This window comes from Cornus florida, unplaced genomic scaffold, assembly GCF_030987335.1.
Source record: "Cornus florida cultivar Cherokee Brave unplaced genomic scaffold, ASM3098733v1 CherokeeBrave_3.0.0_Hap2_Chr02, whole genome shotgun sequence".
Classification (NCBI taxonomy): domain Eukaryota; kingdom Viridiplantae; phylum Streptophyta; class Magnoliopsida; order Cornales; family Cornaceae; genus Cornus; species Cornus florida.
The window spans coordinates 111,406,873-111,425,977 of NW_026775572.1; the positions used below are offsets into that span (position 1 = coordinate 111,406,873).

General features: G+C 40.8%; 1 protein-coding gene across 1 annotated transcript in view; it reads right to left on the bottom strand.

The window, feature by feature from the left end:
• Positions 1-16,941, bottom strand: part of LOC132296614 (MDIS1-interacting receptor like kinase 2-like) — a 34,270-nt gene extending 17,329 nt beyond the window's left edge. The window contains exons 1-2 of the mRNA XM_059794798.1: positions 16,508-16,941; positions 15,441-15,631 (exon numbers count right to left, since the gene is read on the bottom strand). Of these exons, the coding sequence (XP_059650781.1) occupies positions 15,441-15,631; positions 16,508-16,941 (625 nt within the window). The remainder of the gene's footprint in view (positions 1-15,440; positions 15,632-16,507) is intronic.
• Positions 16,942-19,105: the final 2,164 nt, after the last annotated feature.

The following is a 19,105-nucleotide window of genomic DNA, read 5'->3' on the forward strand; positions in this document are numbered from 1 at the left end:
CCAAACAGGAATTTGCTATGCCAGGGCATATAAAATCCCAACAGCTCCCACTTGCCCTCATAGCCAATTCAAATTGCACCTAACTCCAATGTTATCCAGATGATGATCAAAATTATTGATCAATAACACCTTCGATAATGGATCAACAAAGTTGTGTTCCAATACAATGTTCTAGCCACAAGTACATTTTCCTCATAGCCAATTCAAATTGCATCTAACTCCAATGTTATCCAGGTGTTGATCAAAACTATTGATCGACGACACCTTTGTTAAGGGATCAACAAAGTTATGTTCCAATGCAATGTTCTAGCCACAAGTACATTTTCTTGCCGGACAATATCATGTAGAACATGATACTTCCTATCAGTGTATTTTGTTCATCTATGGAACCTTGGGTCATTGGTTTGGACTACTTCTGCACTATTGTCGCAATATAGCTCGCTAGGCAGGCTAGTATGCTCCACAACCTCTAAATCAGTGAGATCAAACCAATAGGCTTCTTTTGCCGCCTTTAAGGCTGCAATATATTCCACCTGCAGGTTTGAGTCAGCAGTTAAAATCTGCTTAACAATCTACCAACTGATTTCCTTCCATTAAGTGAACATACACTAAGTCATGAACCTCATAGTATCTACTTCTGATTGAAAATCAGAACTAGCATACCTGACTAGGACCATGTTATCACATCCATAAATGAGTATGATATCATTGATTCTCCTTAGGTACTTAATGATATTTTTCACAACAGACTAGTTGTCAAGTCCAGTATTGGACTGATCTTTACTGACTATCCCTACTATGTAGCGGATGTCTTGTTTGGTATAGACCATGGCATATATGAGACTCTCATATGCCGAAGCATATTGTTCCAGTCTCATGTGCTCAATCTCCTTTGATAGTCTTGAAAAACTACTTACTAGAGAGAGCAATCCATATCAATAAAGCAAGAACTCATTCTTTGAGTTATGCATACCAAACCTGGTCAAAACTTTATCAATGTAGGATTATTAAGATAAGCCTATTTTCCTTTTAACCTGATCTTGCAAAAGCTTGATCCTAGGAATATAGCTTACATCTTGAAAATCCTTCATTTAAAAGTAATTGAACAACTACCTTTTTATTGATGACAAAACTTCCACGTCATTATAAATGAGTAGGATGTCATCAATATATAGAATTAAGAAAAATAATGACCTTCCCTTGTACACTCATGATTTATTCACTAAGAAATCTTCTAGTATCTTTTTGTAGATTAACTTGCCTTCCATAGGTATCACCCTACTAGAAAGTTCTACAAGATCCCAGAATTTATTAGAATACATAGATTCCAACTCTGATTTCATAGTAACTCACCAAAACGATCTGTATCCATATCGGTTCATGCTTCCGTGTAGCTTACTGGGTCCAACTCATGTTTAACAGGGATGTCTATAATGGTCTCACCTAAAAACATAATTCTGTCGGTTGGATGATAATCCTCCCACTACATTAATGTACCGATGCAGGAATCTGTGTACTAGATGATGCTGACGCATCAATAGAGAATTCATATATTATTCTCAATCTCTATAATAAGTGTGTTCACATGTGGTACATCTGGTACTCATACCATATTCTCTAACATTATGTTACTAAGTGTGTGATTCATAATATGATTCTCCTATAGATAAACAGTGAGTGTAAACAATCAACTTTTATCTTTGAGATCATAAAATAATCCATCCTAGTGACTTAAGAGTAACTATCAAATCTAGCATGCCTATGATCTGCTTCCAACTTACTTATCCATATTAAACGCACATGTGCAAGACTACCCCATACGTGCATGTGATTTAAACTAAGATTTAGTCAAAAACACAGCTCAACGGTATCCTTGAGACAGACTAAGATGGAATGCAGTTCATAATGCGCATCGATGTCATTAACGCTAAACTCTTAAATGAAAGAGATAATGTGGTATAACTAATCATAGATCTAACCATGTTAAGTGGAATTCTGTTATTCCTATTTGACACCTAAATACATTTAGTGTCAATTGCGGAAAACTGGTACATAATACCCTCATTGACCATATAGTCTTTGCACTATCCCAAGAAATACTCATATCCTCGATCAGATCGAAGTGCCTTGATAAGTTTACCTAATATGTACTCCACATCAGTCTTAACCTTCTCAGAATATACCAAGAGTTTAAGACTTGTGTTGCATCAGATAAACTTATCCAAAACGTGAGTAATCTTGCTTGGATGTTCATAAGACCACACGTGTCAGTGTGTACCGACTCCAATTGTCCTTTATGTCTATTTCATCTGGCTGATTAAGCCCTAAGAGTTATCTATCCTTCAAAACAGGGTTCACAAGTTTGGTTTAGGCTTCCCTGCCTCACTAGGTAATTAACCTTCTTTGACCAATCTTTGAATCTTATTTTGATTGATAACAACCCAAAAATAGACATTAAAAATACAATGAGTCAGGAATAACAATTTTTCTCTTAACATTCAATCTAGAAGATGCAACATTAGTTTTTACATCCTGCAAATCTTAAGAGTTTGTGATTATAGTATATTAATCATCTTTCAATGCACCAGAAGCAATAGCATATCTATTCAATTTTATAAAACCAGTTTTACAAAATAACAACACAGTTTTTATAAACCACAAGTGAAACAAAAATTAGATTGCGTCTAACTTCTGTGCATAAAGATAGTTCTCAAATACTAATATCCTCATACTCTCTAATTTCAGATGTAATACTTCCACTGACCTAACTACAACCTTGGCATCAGGTCAAAAGATAAATATATATCCATATCATCAAGGCTTCTGGATTCCTGAAATCCTTACGATGAATTGCAAACATGTTTAGTGGCTCCAGAATCTATCCATCAGGAATTAATAGATGCAACCACATAACATGGCTCAATGATTAAATATATATTTTCCTATGCCAGGTCATTGCTTAGACAATTCATGCTATAGTGTTTTAGTTAACGGCAAAAGAAACAATTTCATTCGCCCTCAACATACACTGCCTTATTCCCTTTAACCTTTTAGATACCTATGTTTTGTACTAACCTAGTCCTATTATCATCCTTCTTCTTTACTTTGCCCGTTCACTTGGGCCTAGAAGAAGATGGTATAGACTAGGTTAGATTGATAGGAATGCCCAAACTCTTGATTATCCCTTCATCTGTTACCAATTCTATAAGAATATCAGCAAGTGTGAACTCAAACTGATTCCTTATTTAGTTCACTCTAACAGAGTCGAACGAGTTTGGTAACAAGGCAATAATCATGTCAACTTGAAACTTACCACCCAAGTCAGCCCTATTGATCTCCAGCTAATTTTAAATAATAAACAATCATTTTCCAAAATTCGATTTCATACTGGAGTTCTTTAGGCTATCTTGATGCTATTCAAGTCTGATATAGTACTTTAGCATACTCTCTATCTAATCTCACCAAAACATCTTATTAACATTTAACATGATGCTTGAAAAAAATAAAATAATGTAAATGTTAGCTTTGGAGCGTATTCGAGGTAAACTCTAGAATATTGCACCAATTCATCTCATTTGCCTTATTTCACTTATTCAAAGCATTAATATTCTCTTGGGTATCTTAAAGTAAAAGGATTATGTTTTAGGAGTAGTAAATACATTTGTACCACCATGTTGTGAATAAAATATCTAAATTCCTTTTCTAGTCATTATAAATGAAGTCCACATACATTGAAATTAGCAAGCAGATAAAATGGATTAGATATAATTAGTCTGAATATAAATGCATTCATACAATATGCAAGGTCAATTATTAATACTGTCATGCATATTTAAAATTAAAATGAGTTTGTTTACCACATAATATAATAAATCTCAATCGAACAAGAGATCATTATCATTATTGGTGAACAATCCCTTTTAATTAATGTGGGTCCCTCAACTCTGTAGCATAATAAATCAACCAATCAATATGTCAATAACTTATTCTGTTGGAGGAGTTCATTATTACTATTGTAGAGATTCATTTGCTATTAGGTGAGCACTTCCATTAAAATAATATGTGGGTCCCTTAACCACTACATGAAAAATCGGATAACCAATACACCAATAACTTATTCGGTTGGCGAAGTTCATTATTGTTATTGGCAGGCAAATCCCATCATCTCCATATTTCTTAAGACAATGTCTTGTCTATCTATATGAAATGATTCCCGATTATGTTTAGCCTTTCTAAAATCACCTAGTGTAGACCACTCCGTTGGGGAGCTAACACTATTGATTTTAGATTGAGTGTATAACGTTATTAAAGCTCTAATGAAAAATAAAATATTAAATATCTTGTCATTATAATCTAGACTCTTTAAATCATGCGTAGGGCCTTATTTTTAAAGATTTAATTACAATGAATATTTAATATTATTATTTTCATGAGATAACCATTCTTATAATATTAAGACTCTTCAAATCATGCGTGGGGCCTTATTTTTGAAGATCTAATTACAATGGTGTTAATAACAAAGGCCATGGGGCAATGTATAAAAATCCCCGCTCCCACTTAATTTTTAATCATTCATAATTAGGGTTTTCATTTTATTCATTTACATGATATAATGCATGCAAAACGTCTTGATTTTAATCCAATTAAATTTAGAAAATATTTGGACTTTAAACGATTCACTAATATTTAATTTGAGGCACACTTTAAAAATAATTTACAAAAATAATTTTTCGTTTCCCAATAAGTGCTCTCAAATTAATTAGTAATCAAATCCAATTAATTTTCATAATTTAATTAATATAAATCAAGTCATTTAATTAAATATCATGGATCCAATGCATGAATAATAATAATAAACAATTAATTATTCCATGCATCAGTTAAATAAATAAATAACAGACAGAAGCAATTTAAATGACCATTGGATTCAGCTTTTAACATTTATATGCTCTAAGTAATGCGCGAGGGTTTATCATTAGCCGCGTCACATGGGATTATTTCCCATCAATCCCTCTTAATCTCCGGCCAAAACCTTGCCACCGACAACTCTCCGGTCGCCGGAAAATTCCAGAAATTAAATTAGGCCTTAAAAAATTCCAGAAAATTTCTGAAAAATTTCTAAAAAATCCCAGAAAATTCCTGAAGCCTAATTTAACCCTCTTGAAGCTTCATAGCATCCTTTGACGAAGATTACATGGCTTTAAAAATATTTATAATTTGAAATACAATGGAAAAAATTAAATTACATCATTGAACTTTCAAACGGCTAAATCAAAGCCTTAATTACATTCATCCAAAGATAAAATTACATTCAATTAACCTATAAGCTTCATCCATGGCCCAAACACACATCATCATCCATTCACAATTATACATATATCATCATGTATCAATATATTAAATCATACATCAATATATATATATAATTTGGATCCATGATGATGATTTTGATAAAAACATGATCTCTAGTAATGAATCAAACCATGCTCTGATACCACTGTTGGGAAATGTGTTAATTTTAAAAACTTTTCGAGGGATTTTAATTCATAGATCTTGATTCATTACATAGAGACAAGTTTTATGCAAAAATAAAACATGATGTATCATTCAATTAAAAGATTGAATACTTACATCAAGGTTTGAATAAACTTTAGATCTCTCCTCTAAAGTGAATTTTTTCACTTATTGTAGATCCCTTTTGCTAGACACCTTTTCCATGGATCTCCATCTTCTTGGTAATGGTCTTGCCTTTAGGAATCACTCATAAGCCTCCATGAATGACCTTGAAAAACTAGGCTTGTGGGAGCCTCCATTAGATGAGAACACTGACCTTAATTTTCTAGGGAGAGAAAATTTATTCCTTTTTCCTTCTCATAAAAATCACCCCTAAAATATACATAGGCCATGTATATTTATAGGCAACATAAAAATAAAGAAAAGGAAACAACAAATCCTTCTCAATCTCTAATTCATATATCTCAAATCTATTATGATTCCAATATCAAGTTGGGCTATGAGTGAGAAGGCCTATTATTTTATTGGCTACAATGAATTAATAATTGGCCCGGTTCATGGACCCAACTCAATTAATTCATAAATTAATTTCTACTCCACTAAAAGAAATTAATTAAACTCCAATTAAATAATAAATAACCTCTAAGTCAATATTGCACTTTGACCCCTCTATGCATAATTAGTTATCGGATAAATAAAGCCATCAATCCGACTACTTAATTAATATATTTATTTTGGTAACATTGATTATTTCTGGCTCGATCACAATAAAACATTTGTTTGACAAAAATAATAATTTAAATAAATAAATATATAATAAATCATTTTGTCTAAAAATACACGAAAGCCTTCGAATTTACTTTGTGATCAACCATAATCAATACAAAATAAATACAAGTAGCAATGATGCAAATATTGAAAATATAACCCTCTAATTATTAATTACATAACTACCCAAAGTGTCGGTCTAAGGATCCCGAAGAATCCGCCGAACAAATCAAAGTAATTATTAATTAATAAAAGAGTCTATAATTTTCTCATACTTAAGAGTCAAATGCCATGACGGTGATAGGGAGCAATTGCATATGACGGCTCTCGCAATATATCTTAACCTAACGCGGATCCAGTTCAAATCTTAATTAATTATGAGTCCATTCATAATTACCGACTATGAATCATTTATGATTACTATTTATGTATCATGCATTGATTGCCATCACAAACATATATATAAATATCTCTTGTAATCAAATGGACACTATCAATTCTATAATGAATCGAAATATAATACATTGAATTCACCAATTGTAGAAAACATAAATATTTCATAAACGTCAGGAACAGATGTCACTTTAATCCAAACAGGAAATTGCTATGCCAGGGCATATAAATCCCAACAAATCATTCACAGGCGAATCAAATGACTCACAAATGACTCCTTCCCAAGTGCAACAGTTGGAAGATTTGCAGCCCCAACCATCAATCTATGATTCCAAGCCATCCAAGAAACCGCGCAATGCTCTTAAGTCATCAGAATTGCATGTTGGATTGAAAGAAGTAGTAAATTGTACAAGAAAGCAGAAACCTAGAAGATAGAAAACTACCCATGTGTGTATGGTGCCCATTTCAGGTAAACGTACTCCAAAGGGAATTCCAATGGCATGAGATTAAGATTATGTCAATAAACTGAACACCGCCCATGAAACTCTAGTGGCCATTTCAGATCAGCTTTTGGAGTGCTAAGTACATTAGCATAGGTGACTTCCATTTCAGGTCAACTCTAAAGGGGTCCATCTGAATGTGCACAAACCAGCCATGTCTGGTTTTTTTTTTATTATTATTGACTTAATTTGGTGTTTTCTGTAAGTAAAAAATAGGGATTATTACATATAAATGGGGTTAGGGCACTATATTTACTTAGAGGCTGAGTCAAAGTCCCAAAGTTTCTCTAAAATGTGTTTGACCCAAAAGCTGAAGTGGCACATGGAAAAATACTGTTTCATATTTCTGTTGCCTAATATACCCTTCTTCCTATTTTATGTGTTGCCTAAAATACCCTTTTGTACACTTGGCTATTTTCAAGCCCTAATTCCTCGTCACATTCCATTCATGCCGGCCTATCTCTCCCCCCTTCTCTGTAAACAACAGCGATCAACAAACCCCTCTATCTATTTTCAAGCCCTAACGCCTCTTTTTACATTCCATTCGTGCCGGCCTCGTGAAGCTCAAGTGTTCTCTCTCTCTGCCCTAACCCTCACTTCATGAAGCTCAAGTGCTCTCTCTCTCTCTCCCCCTCTCTGTAACATGTCAAGGCAAACCACACATCTCAGCACACAACATCAGCGAACACGGAGGTCTTCTCCACTTTGTTTCTCTCTGATGACCGATTCTATTTAGTGTGAAATGAAGCCAAACCTAGGTTATATCTCTCTCTCCTTCACAATTTAATTCAAGGACGAATCTAGGGTTTGAGGTAATTTCTCTCTCTCTCTCTCTCTCTCTCTCACACACACACACACACATACACACCCGTTTTGGGTGGATCTCCCCCGATAATTTGTGCAATTGAATCTGGTCACTGTTAATGTTTTATGCATGCTATTTAAGTTCGTATTTAACATTATTGAGTTATGTTTTGGTTCTTTTGTGGTTGTGTTTTTTATTTATTTTTATTGTTAATCTCAATTAAAATTTGAAATATTGATGCAAGATTAAATTTATACGTGAGGAGGCCCGAAGTGACATGGGCCGGATATGACCTGCAAACACGACATCCGGTCCGTACAGATGGGTCAAGCCCATAGAAAGACACTGCCATATGGGCCGAACGCGAATAGCCCATCAAAGATGACCAAAACTCATAGAGGAACGGGCCTAGATCTAGCAGTCCATCAATATATGTAAGTATCTATAAATAGGAGAAGTAATGGATAGAAAAAGGGAGGATATTTTTTGGGTTAAAATGTAAGAATTCTGGAGAGAGAAAGAAAGGATGAATTTCTTGCATCTTCAATTGGCGCCGTCTGTGGGAATCGTGGAAGATTGATTGATCATTGATCAATATCGCATGGATTCAGACCAATTCGTGGGAACGAAACTCGATCTTTGGGAGTTGGATCCAGATCTGAGCGATTGTGACCTACTCTGGAGGAATTTTAGTTCCTGTTGCTTTGGCGGAAGTGGCTTCAGATCTACGCAACAATGAGTTGTTCAATTGTGGCAGGATCTGACGGATTTGGAATTCGGACAATTCATATCTCATCAACCGTGAGCATAATTCGGAGAATTCGAAACCAAATCTGAAAAATTCCCACTCACGAAGCTCAGATCTACTCACGAACTTGAGATTAATGCCTTTACTCCATTCAGGAATAATGATAGGTGAAAGCTCCAATCTGATGGAGGCTGTCCAGCAAACGAAGCTTGAGGAGTTGATGAACTTGATCGAGGCTCTCAAAAAAGAGAATGCAGAATTAAAAACTGGAATGCAACATCAGCAAATACCCGCGGTTTTGCGTCCACTTCCGGCCGGTGAAGGAGGTGTTCAATCTAATATCGCGCATCAAGGCGAACAGGACGAGAACAATCAGTCAACTCTCCACCGTGATGAAAGGAGGATGGATGATTTGCCGCCAAATGCTCGTCGAGTTGAGGATCATGAGGGATCGACTCACGTTGATCCGCGACATGAGCAGATCAGACAGAACGAAGCCATGACCTTCGATCCGCATCGGGAAAGGTTCAACCGAGAGGAAGTGATAGAGGTTGATCGCCGCCAAGTTGTGTCGCCTTGGCAAAGAGAGCTCATAGAGGAACGGTCGTTCGATCCGTCTTACCGGCCCTCCATGGCTACAATCACTCACCGCGGTTCGGAGAGCAGAACCGTAGCTCACAGAGCTACCACTGGGCGCCAAAGAGAGAATGAAGCACTTCGATCCGCGGCTCGGACGGTTGATTCACCATTCACTGACGAGATCCTGAATGCCCCGCATCCAAGGAAGTTTGCTATGCCAGTCTTTATCCTGTTTGACGGAACAACCGATCCGATCGATCATGTGTACCATATCCAGTTGAAGATGGCCCTGAATACGGAAAACGACGCTTTAATGTGCAAATGTTTCCCTACAAGCCTAGCTGGACCGACACTCAGCTGGTTCAAGAACTTGCCTAGGAGCTCCATTGGAAGCTTCCGAAACTTGTGCGATCGGTTCATAAGCCAGTACTATGGGAACAAGCGTCCGCTGAAGGACATCTCGAGCCTATTCACAATGAGACAGCACAAAGATGAACGTCTCCACGCTTTTCTCACCAGGTTTAATCTCACTAAGAGTATGGTGATCGAATGCCACCCTTCTACAGCGGTTCAAGCCTTCAAGTTAGCCATGACACGTGGCATTCCGTTCCACACCAGTCTGGTAGTGAACACGCCGACGACTATGGATGAACTCAATGAAAGAGCCGATGGCTTTGTGCGCCTAGAAGAAGAGGAGGCAGCCAATGCTCGGACAGCGTCGCTCGTGTCGACCGAGGAAAAGTCCAAGGTAAAGATCAGGCAGAAGCAGGCTCAGCCGCAACGTCAGACCTCCTGGAAGGCAGAAAAGAGGTCCAGGGAGGAAGAGCTGATCACTCCGCTGAAGGTCACTCTGGCGAGGCTATATCAGGAGAACAAAGATAAGTTTCATCCACCACTGCCAATTAGGCAACCCCTCGAACAGAGGGATCAGACTAAACATTGTGCTTTCCATTCCGATTTCGGTCATCAGACTAATGAATGCAGGAATTTGAGAAGGCAAATGGAGATGTTGATAGCTAGAGGGGAGTTCGCGAGTTATGTTCAAGGCTCGGCGACAGAGCAGAATCGACCGATGGAACAAATAAAAAGGAGTCATAAACAAAGCTCCCATAATTCACAACCAGTTCGTATAATCAATGCTATCCACGGTCGACCCGAGCCCAGCGAAGATTCAGATGAGCTACTCCGAGCGCGCCTACGGCAGGCGTAGATGAAGAAAAGGGTCAGCAGTGTGAATACTCTACACCAACAGATCACATCGATACAGATAAAGTTCGACAGGACAGACCTGCAGCGTATTCAAGTCCCCCATGAAGACCCATTGGTAGTCAGTTTAACAGTGGCGGACTGCCTGGTGCACAGAGTTCTGATCGATCCCGGGAGCAGTGCGAATGTCATGCCGAGGGACACATTTGATCGGTTCGAGATTAAACCAGAGAGGCTCAAACCCACTGGAAATCCCCTGTTAGGATTCGATGGCAAGAGGGTGGAGCCTGTCGGAATGGTGGAAGTAGAAGTTCAAGCGGCAGAACGAGCTCTTATGGAAACTTTTGTGGTTGTGGAGATTCACCCCTCGTACAATCTCCTGATGGGAAGAGGATGGATTCACAGAGTCCAAGGTGTACCCTCAACTCTGCATCAGGTCATGAGGTGCCTCAGACCCGATGGAAATAAGGTGATAGACATTCGTGGGGATCAGGTTGCAGCCAAAGAGTGTTATTCCGTCACACTAAAGTATGCTGGGAAAGGGAAGGTGTCCGTCCGATCGGCGAGCCCCAGATAGCAATTACAGGAACCTCCGCCCAAGCAGAACAGGGTGGAGGAGTCAGTTGACTTGACCGAAGAGCCCCTTCTGGATGTGCAGATCGATCAGTCCAGGCCAGAGTGAACTACCAGAGTAGAAGTAAGACTAACCAGGGAAGAGCAGCAAGAGCTAATTGACTTCTTGTCTCATAATGCCGATGTATTTGCATGGAGTCACCTAGACATGCCTAGAATTAATCCCTCCGTATCCTGTCATTCCTTAAATGTCAATCCCAATTTTAAACCAGTAAAACAAAAGCAACGAAGATTTGCTCCAGAACGCAACCAAATCATAGCCGAGGAAATTGATAGGCTGCTTGATGCGGGATTCATCAGAGAAGTACACTACCCTGATTGGTTGTCCAACGTCGTTGTCGTGCAGAAGAAGAATGGGAAATGGCGAGTATGCATTGATTTCACCAATTTGAACAAAGCCTGTCCGAAGGATAGCTTCCCGCTGCCAAAGATTGATCAAATGGTGGATGCCACCACCAGGTATGAGCGTTTAACCTTTCTGGACGCTTATTCAGGTTATAATCAGATCCCTATGGACCCGGCAGATGAAGAAAAAACTTCTTTTGTAACCGAGCGAGGGACATACTGCTACAAAGTTATGCCTTTCGGACTAAAGAACGCGGGAGCAACTTATCAAAGACTTGTTAGTAAAATTTTCAAGGATCAAATAGGAAAGATTGTGGAAGCCTATATTGATGATATGGTGGTAAAGAGTAGGAAGAAGGATGATCATCTAAAACATCTGCAAAATGTATTTGATGTGCTGAGGCGATATGGGATGAGGCTCAATCTAACCAAGTGCTCGTTTGGTGTGAGTTCCGGTCAGTTTTTGGGACACGTGGTCAACCGCAGAGGCATCGAAGTTAGCCCCGCTCAAGCAGAGGCTTTGATTAAGAATGCCGAGCCAAAGACGATCAGAGAGGTGCAAGCCCTCACAGGACGAATAGCTGCATTAAGTTGATTCATCTCTAAGTTGTCAGATCGCTGCAGGCCGTTCTTTGACACGATTCGGAGTCATGGAAGACAGGTCTGGGGAGATGAGCAATGACAAGCATTGACCCATTTGAAGGAATATATGCAGAATCCACCAGTCCTGTCAGCCCCGGATCCAGAAGAAAAGTTATTTCTATATTTTGGAGTATCTAGTGTTGCGACAAGTGCCGTTCTGATTCATTGCAAGGAAGGGGTGCAACACCCGGTATTTTATGTCAGTAAAACAATGACCGAGGCAGAACGAAGATACTCGAAGGCCGAATGGGTGATACTTTCACTTGTAAATGCAAAAAGAAAGTTGAGGCATTATTTCGAATCCCACCCTATAGCTGTTCTAACAACTTTTCCAATCAGAGTGCCTATGCACAAGCCAGAACTCTCGGGCAGAATGACAAAGTGGGCCATAGAGTTAAGTTCATTTGACATAATGTATGAGCCGAGAACAGCTGTCAAAGGACAAGCGGTAGCCGATTTCCTGCTAGAATGTGACTCTGAGGATACGGAAGAAGACCTTAGGTGCGGCTCTTGGAAACTTTATGTGGATGGCTCCTCTAACCAGATGGGGGCTAGAATTGGGGTTAAACTGCAAACCCCAGAGGGTACTTCTTTGAGTCAAGCACTCAGACTTGAGTTCCGAGCCACCAATAATGAAGCGGAATACGAGGCGTTGCTGAATGGGTTAAAGTTGGCCAGAGAGCTACAGGTCAGAAGTTTGACTGTTTATAGTGACTCACAGTTGATTGTTCGGCAGGTAAATGGTGAGTACGCGACCAAGGATGACACGATAGAGGCATATCGTTCTGCCGTTCTGCATAAAGCCAAGGACTTTGCAAAGATTGAATTCATACAGTTACCGAGGGAACAGAACGCAGATGCGGACCGGTTAGCATGTAGTGCTTCGAGTTCTGGTGAAACATTGGCGAGGGTGATTCCAATAGGAATATTGACCCAGCCATCTATTTTCGAAGAACCTTTGGACTCTGACCCTTGGCAAGTCAATGTCATACCGTATGAACCGAGTTGGATTGACCCCATCATCACTTATATTCGAGATGGCGTTTTGCCTATGCAAAGGGATGAAGCTAGAAAAATAAAAAAGAATGCTGCAAAATACGCCATCGTGCATAACCAGCTATACAGAAGGTCTTACTCTGGCCCATACTTGAAGTGTGTCACCCCCGCAGAGTCGCAGTAGGTGTTGCGAGCTATTCATGAAGGCGTATGTGGCAATCATTCTGGGGGAAGATCATTAGCGCATAAAGCAATGACACAAGGGTATTTCTGGCCAAACATGTCAAGAGATGCGGAGGAGTTCTCTCGAAGGTGCGATAAATGCCAACGATATGGACCATTGATCCACCAACCACCTGAGGAATTGCACGTAATGGCCTCGCCATGGCCTTTCGCGCAATGGGGGATGGATGTGGTCGGTCCTCTGCCAACGGCAAGAGCTCAGAACAAGTATGTGCTACTGGCCACGGATTACTTCACTAAGTGGGTGGAAGCAGAACCATATCCAAGCGTGACTCAGACTCATGTGAAACGATTTATTTGGAGCAATATTATCTGCCGTTTCGGCGTTCCAAGGTCAATAGTCATGGATAATGGCACGAACCTCGACAGCAAGCAAGTAAGAGAGCTGCTGGAGGAGTATGGAATTAATCAGAAGTTGGCTGCAGTAAGTCATCCCCAGGCCAATGGACAAGCAGAAATTACAAACAGAATAATTTTCGCCTGCATTAAGAAGAAGCTGGAGGACCATAAAGGGAAGTGGTTGGATGAGCTCCCGAACGTCCTATGGGCTTACAGAACCACCCCAAAGCGGCCGACTGGGGAGAGCCCGTTTGCAATGGCATATGGAACCGAGGCGGTTATACCGGTTGAGCACTTGGTCCCAACTATCAGAAGCTTAGCATGGAGTCGAGATCAGAACGACAGAATGTTAAGATTGAACCTCGATATGATAGACAAAAAGAGGGACGCTGCAACAATAAGGTTAGCATCATACCAGCAAGTATTGGCGAATAGTCACAACAAAAGAGTGAAACACAGGGATTTTGCCCCTGGCAATCTGGTTCTGAAAAGAAAGGTGGGGATAGTCAAAATGATGCCACCATGGGAAGGCCCATACAGAATTGCAGAAGTCATAGGGAAGGGAGCATATACGTTAGAGACCATGGCGGGAAGGTTGGTCAGCAAGCCCTGGAATGCCACGTCTCTGAAGAGGTACTACCAATAAAAGCTAAGTTTCGGCTTTATTGGGTGTTGTTTGTTGTCAATCAAGTACGTATGAATGTGCAAATTCCTGAAATTTATAAAAATAACTTTCCTTTTCAATGGGTTTTAAAAAAATGAAAAGCCAAGTGGCAAGTGGCATTCTAGCCGAGCGCCAGGCACTTAAGCAAGACAAGTGGCAGCTGGCACCATAAGCCGAGCGCCAGACACTTGCTAAAAAATGAAAAGCCAAGTGGCAAGTGGCATTCTAGCCGAGCGCCAGGCACTTAAACAAGATAAGTGGCAGCTGGCACCATAAGCCGAACGCCAGGCACTTTCTAAAAAATGAAAAGCCAAGTGGCAAGTGGCATTCTAGCCGAGCGCCAGGCACTTAAGCAAGACAAGTGGCAGCTGGCACCATAAGCCGAACGCCAGGCACTTGCTAAAAAATGAAAAGCCAAGTGGCAAGTGGCATTCTAGCCGAGCGCCAGGCACTTAAGCAAGACAAGTGGCAGCTGGCACCATAAGCCGAACGCTAGGCACTTGCTAAAAAATGAAAAGCCAAGTGGCAAGTGGCATTCTAGCCGAGCGCCAGGCACTTAAGCAAGATAAGTGGCAGCTGGCACCATAAGCCGAACGCCAGGCACTTGCTAAAAAATGAAAAGCCAAGTGGCAAGTGGCATTCTAGCCGAGCGCCAGGCACTTAAGCAAGACAAGTGGCAGCTGGCACCATAAGCCGAATGCCAGGCACTTGCTAAAAAATGAAAAGCCAAGTGGCAAGTGGCATTCTAGCCGAGCGCCAAGCACTTAAGTAAGATAAGTGGCAGCTGGCACCATAAGCCGAACGCCAGGTACTTGCCAAAAAAATGCACACGACAAAGTTAATATAAAAATATATATATATATATATATATATATATATATATATATATGTATTGAAAATGGGTTTGAACAGAGTATAACACAAAGAAAAAAGAGAAAAAAGAGTTCTGTCATCTCATTCATGATAAGCATTGGAGTTACAAAAAATGAAGTATTCAAGTCACATTGTTACAAAAAAGTATGGAATCGAAGAGTCTGGAGGAGTCCTAGCTAGCTGCCTCAGTACCGACAGCCTCCTGGTTGTGCCGATCCGCCTCCTCGGTCCCGTCAGCCATCTCACCCTCACGAGGTGGGGAATCAAGATGAATAACAGAGTCATTCTGCTGGGGGCCAACGTCAGCAGTGACTATGGGAGATACCACAGTTGACGAATGAAGAGTGGTTAGAGGCTGAATGGTAGGAGGAGCTGTAGTGATCCTAGAGGAAGCAATCTCCTGACATTCATCAAATATGTGCTCGGCTTCGGTGGGTTCTGGGTCAACATAGACCCCCAGAGGATCAATCCCTAAATCCTTATCAATCTCATCCGGAGTTGAGCTGGTCTGTCCCTCAGCCGGAACTCGGTCGGAGAAACCATCTCGGAATCCCTGAGCATATCTAAGAGCTCCGACTCTTGAGAACCGAGCATGAAGAGCCAGCATTCCACCATTCACTCTGCTGATGGTATCGATCAGAGCGTTGCGCTCGTCCAGAGCTCTTTTCTCAAAAGCCATCCGAGCAGACTGTTCATCAGCCAGAAGGCGCTGGAGCTCTGCCTTTTTGTCTCTGATTGAATCACGTTCAGTCTGCCAGACACTCTTCTCAAGCTGGAGGGCATCCTTCTCATCCTGAAGAGAGTCGTTTTCCTTCTTCAGGACATCTCTTTCTTTTTCGGTTTCTTCAAGCCGAGCCAATACCTCGGTATTCTTGCTGGCGAGAAGGTCGTTTTCCTTATTAGCCACCTCCAGGCTATCAGAGAACTTACGGGCCCTAGCGTTCCCCATTTCCACCTGCTTCTGCATAGCCATCATACCGAACAAAGTCTGCATAGATATATATGAATACTGGTTAAACCGATAGCCTGGTTGGACGAAGGCAAGACCAAATAGTATGAGAGGATTCATGAGTTAGAAAATAAAAGTCACCTCCATGGCAGATTGGGGAAAGCGGCTGAACACATCCTTTTGGGACAGACCTTTCGCCGCCTCAAGGTCTTTCAGAGTCCACATACTCCTATAATACGCCATGGCGGTCTGGCCATCCTTTAACATGGTCTCGTTCGGCTTCACGAACGTCCCATCCATTCGGGTGTACCGAGGAGCCCATGGTGGTAAAACGGGAAGAGAAGGAGAAGCTGAAGCAGAAGCAGAGGCACCAGCTGCAACAGGCCCGAAGGGGGCAGGAGCTCTGACTGGGCGATGCAAGAGAGCACTCGGCCCAGAGACTCGGGTCCTTCTTATAAGAGGTTCCTCCTCAAGGTTGACTCCACCGTCAGGATGAGGCCTTTTGCCTCGTTCTTTGTCCCGAGCGCCCCCAGCGGTAGCAGAGGTAGTAGTGATTTGTGGAGACGCGCTCGGGTTGGCAGCAGGGGTGCTGACAACAGGATCAATAGCCACCGTACTCGGGATGGTGTCAGAGATGGTGGCTGAGGAAGAGGCTGATGTAGGAGAGGAGGTTGCTCCAGCAGCAGAAGTGGCTGGGGGAATATTTTTCCTCCTACCAAAGGATGGAATCTGAAGCCTGCTCATGGTATAGCCGAGGGATGAGAGCGCTAGAAGGTTGTCTGAAGTGAGGAGGTCTGAGCAAGAAGGAATATCGTTCAGAACGTATTTCTTCAAGTAATTACTCCTATCCCTGCAAACACTATAGCTCAAGTCATCACAAGGTATACCTAAGGAGTGACATAAGAAAGTACAAAAGCGAGGAACACATGTTTCGCAGGGACAATCATTTTTATGAGATTTGAATTTCTTATATGAGGAGACAGAACAGACGCCAAAGGCACTCGGGATTGGGTAATCCTCTGCAGCCGGTGAAGACCAGGCCCCACTAACACCCATAATGTTATCCCTCCAACCCTTTTCAGATTTGATTGTATCCGTACATATGGATATCTTGTCGATCGGGTAGAGGTGGTAGAATGGCTCGTTAGTTCGGATCTTACTGACCTTATAACACAGAAAAAGATCTATGAGGTCAAGGTCCAGACTTCTATCACGAATCAACAGTAGCATAACGGATATGATTCCAAAGAAATTGGGGTTTACCTACAGAGGGGATATCCCCAGTCTATTGAAGACATAATTAAAGAAGGGATGCAGAGGGAACCTAACGACATTCAGTTGAAGGTTTATAAATAAAACTTCGCCGGGAAGAAGGCCGGCACCGGTCATAATATTAACATCCTTAGGGCAAACCCTAACTTGGATGTTGTCAGGAAGTCTAAGTCTCATACGAAGAACATATAGATCTACAACCATGGTGGAAGCGATTGAAGGATCTAAAAGGGTAAAAAGAAGTCTGCCGAAAGTAAAAAGGAACAAAACTAACCTCTGAGGTAGAAAGCAACAAAGAGCACTGCAAGATCGCTGGAAGAATGACTCTTGAAGGATTTCACCGGAAGAAATTTAGCACTGTTCTAAAAAGATGAACGAGAGATTTGACTGATGATGGAGACGGTAAAAAGGTATGAAGTGGTATTCTAGAGCCTTATAAAGGCGAGGTGGACCCGAGGGCCGAAGCGTCAGGAAGGCGAGAAATTCATCGAGCCCCGGAACATTGATTCCGGATTTGACCATCCGTTCCCCCATATGGGTTTCTCGAGCCGTCAACGTCATGATGAGACGCCTTCAATAATTACCCCCTTATTAAACAAGGGGTAATTATGGGGGCAGTTGAGGAGGCCCGAAGTGACATGGGCCGGATATGACCTGCAAACACGACATCCGGTCCGTACAGATGGGTCAAGCCCATAGAAAGACACTGCCATATGGGTCGAACGCGAATAGCCCATCAAAGATGACCAAAACTCACAGAGGAACGGGCCTAGATCTAGCAGTCCATCAATATTTGTAAGTATCTATAAATAGGAGAAGTAATGGATAGAAAAAGGGAGGATATTTTTTGGGTTAAAATGTAAGAATTCTGGAGAGAGAAAGAAAGGATGAATTTCTTGCATCTTTAATACGGTAATCTCAAATTTTTTTTTTTTTTCATGATATTTGGTTAGAAAAATAACTATTCTATGTTTTGTGCTATTTTGTAAGTTAATTATTTTATTTTTTTGGGATCAATTTTGTTACTAGTTTAACATATTTATTTTTGTAGACCAGATATATATTATTGTTGACATGAACACAAGGTGCTAAACACACAGCACCATACACATAGAAGGTGAATCTTGTTATATCTGAATATCCTATCCTTGTTGCAGAGACTTAAGTAGTGAAGAAAGTATAAAATAATAATAAAAAAAGTGTCACTCACTTTTTATTTTGCATTATATAGTATGGGTGAAATCCAGTATAGATTCAGCAAGTGTTTGACACAGTAATTCTCAGTTGGAGAGAGAGAGAGAGAGAGAGGAGAGAACCAACTAAAAGTGGGAGGAGAAAAAAATTGATTTCAAATTGTGGGCTACTTTTGGTACTCTGACCTGCATTTTGAAAATTTCCACTCAAAGGGTATTAACTGAATTTGGTGGCTCTCTGTTACAACCCTCTTGGCTTTTAGCTCATCAGCCAAACTGACATTTACTGTGTGCAATGTTTCATGCTCCTAGAGAAACCCTCTTTAAAACAGACCTTTAGAGAGAGAGACAGCAGCAGATCAGGAGCACGGTAGAGAGAGAAACAAGACAGTATTCTAGAGAGAGAGGAAAGGAAATCGCCATTTGAAGGAAGTGAAAAAAGG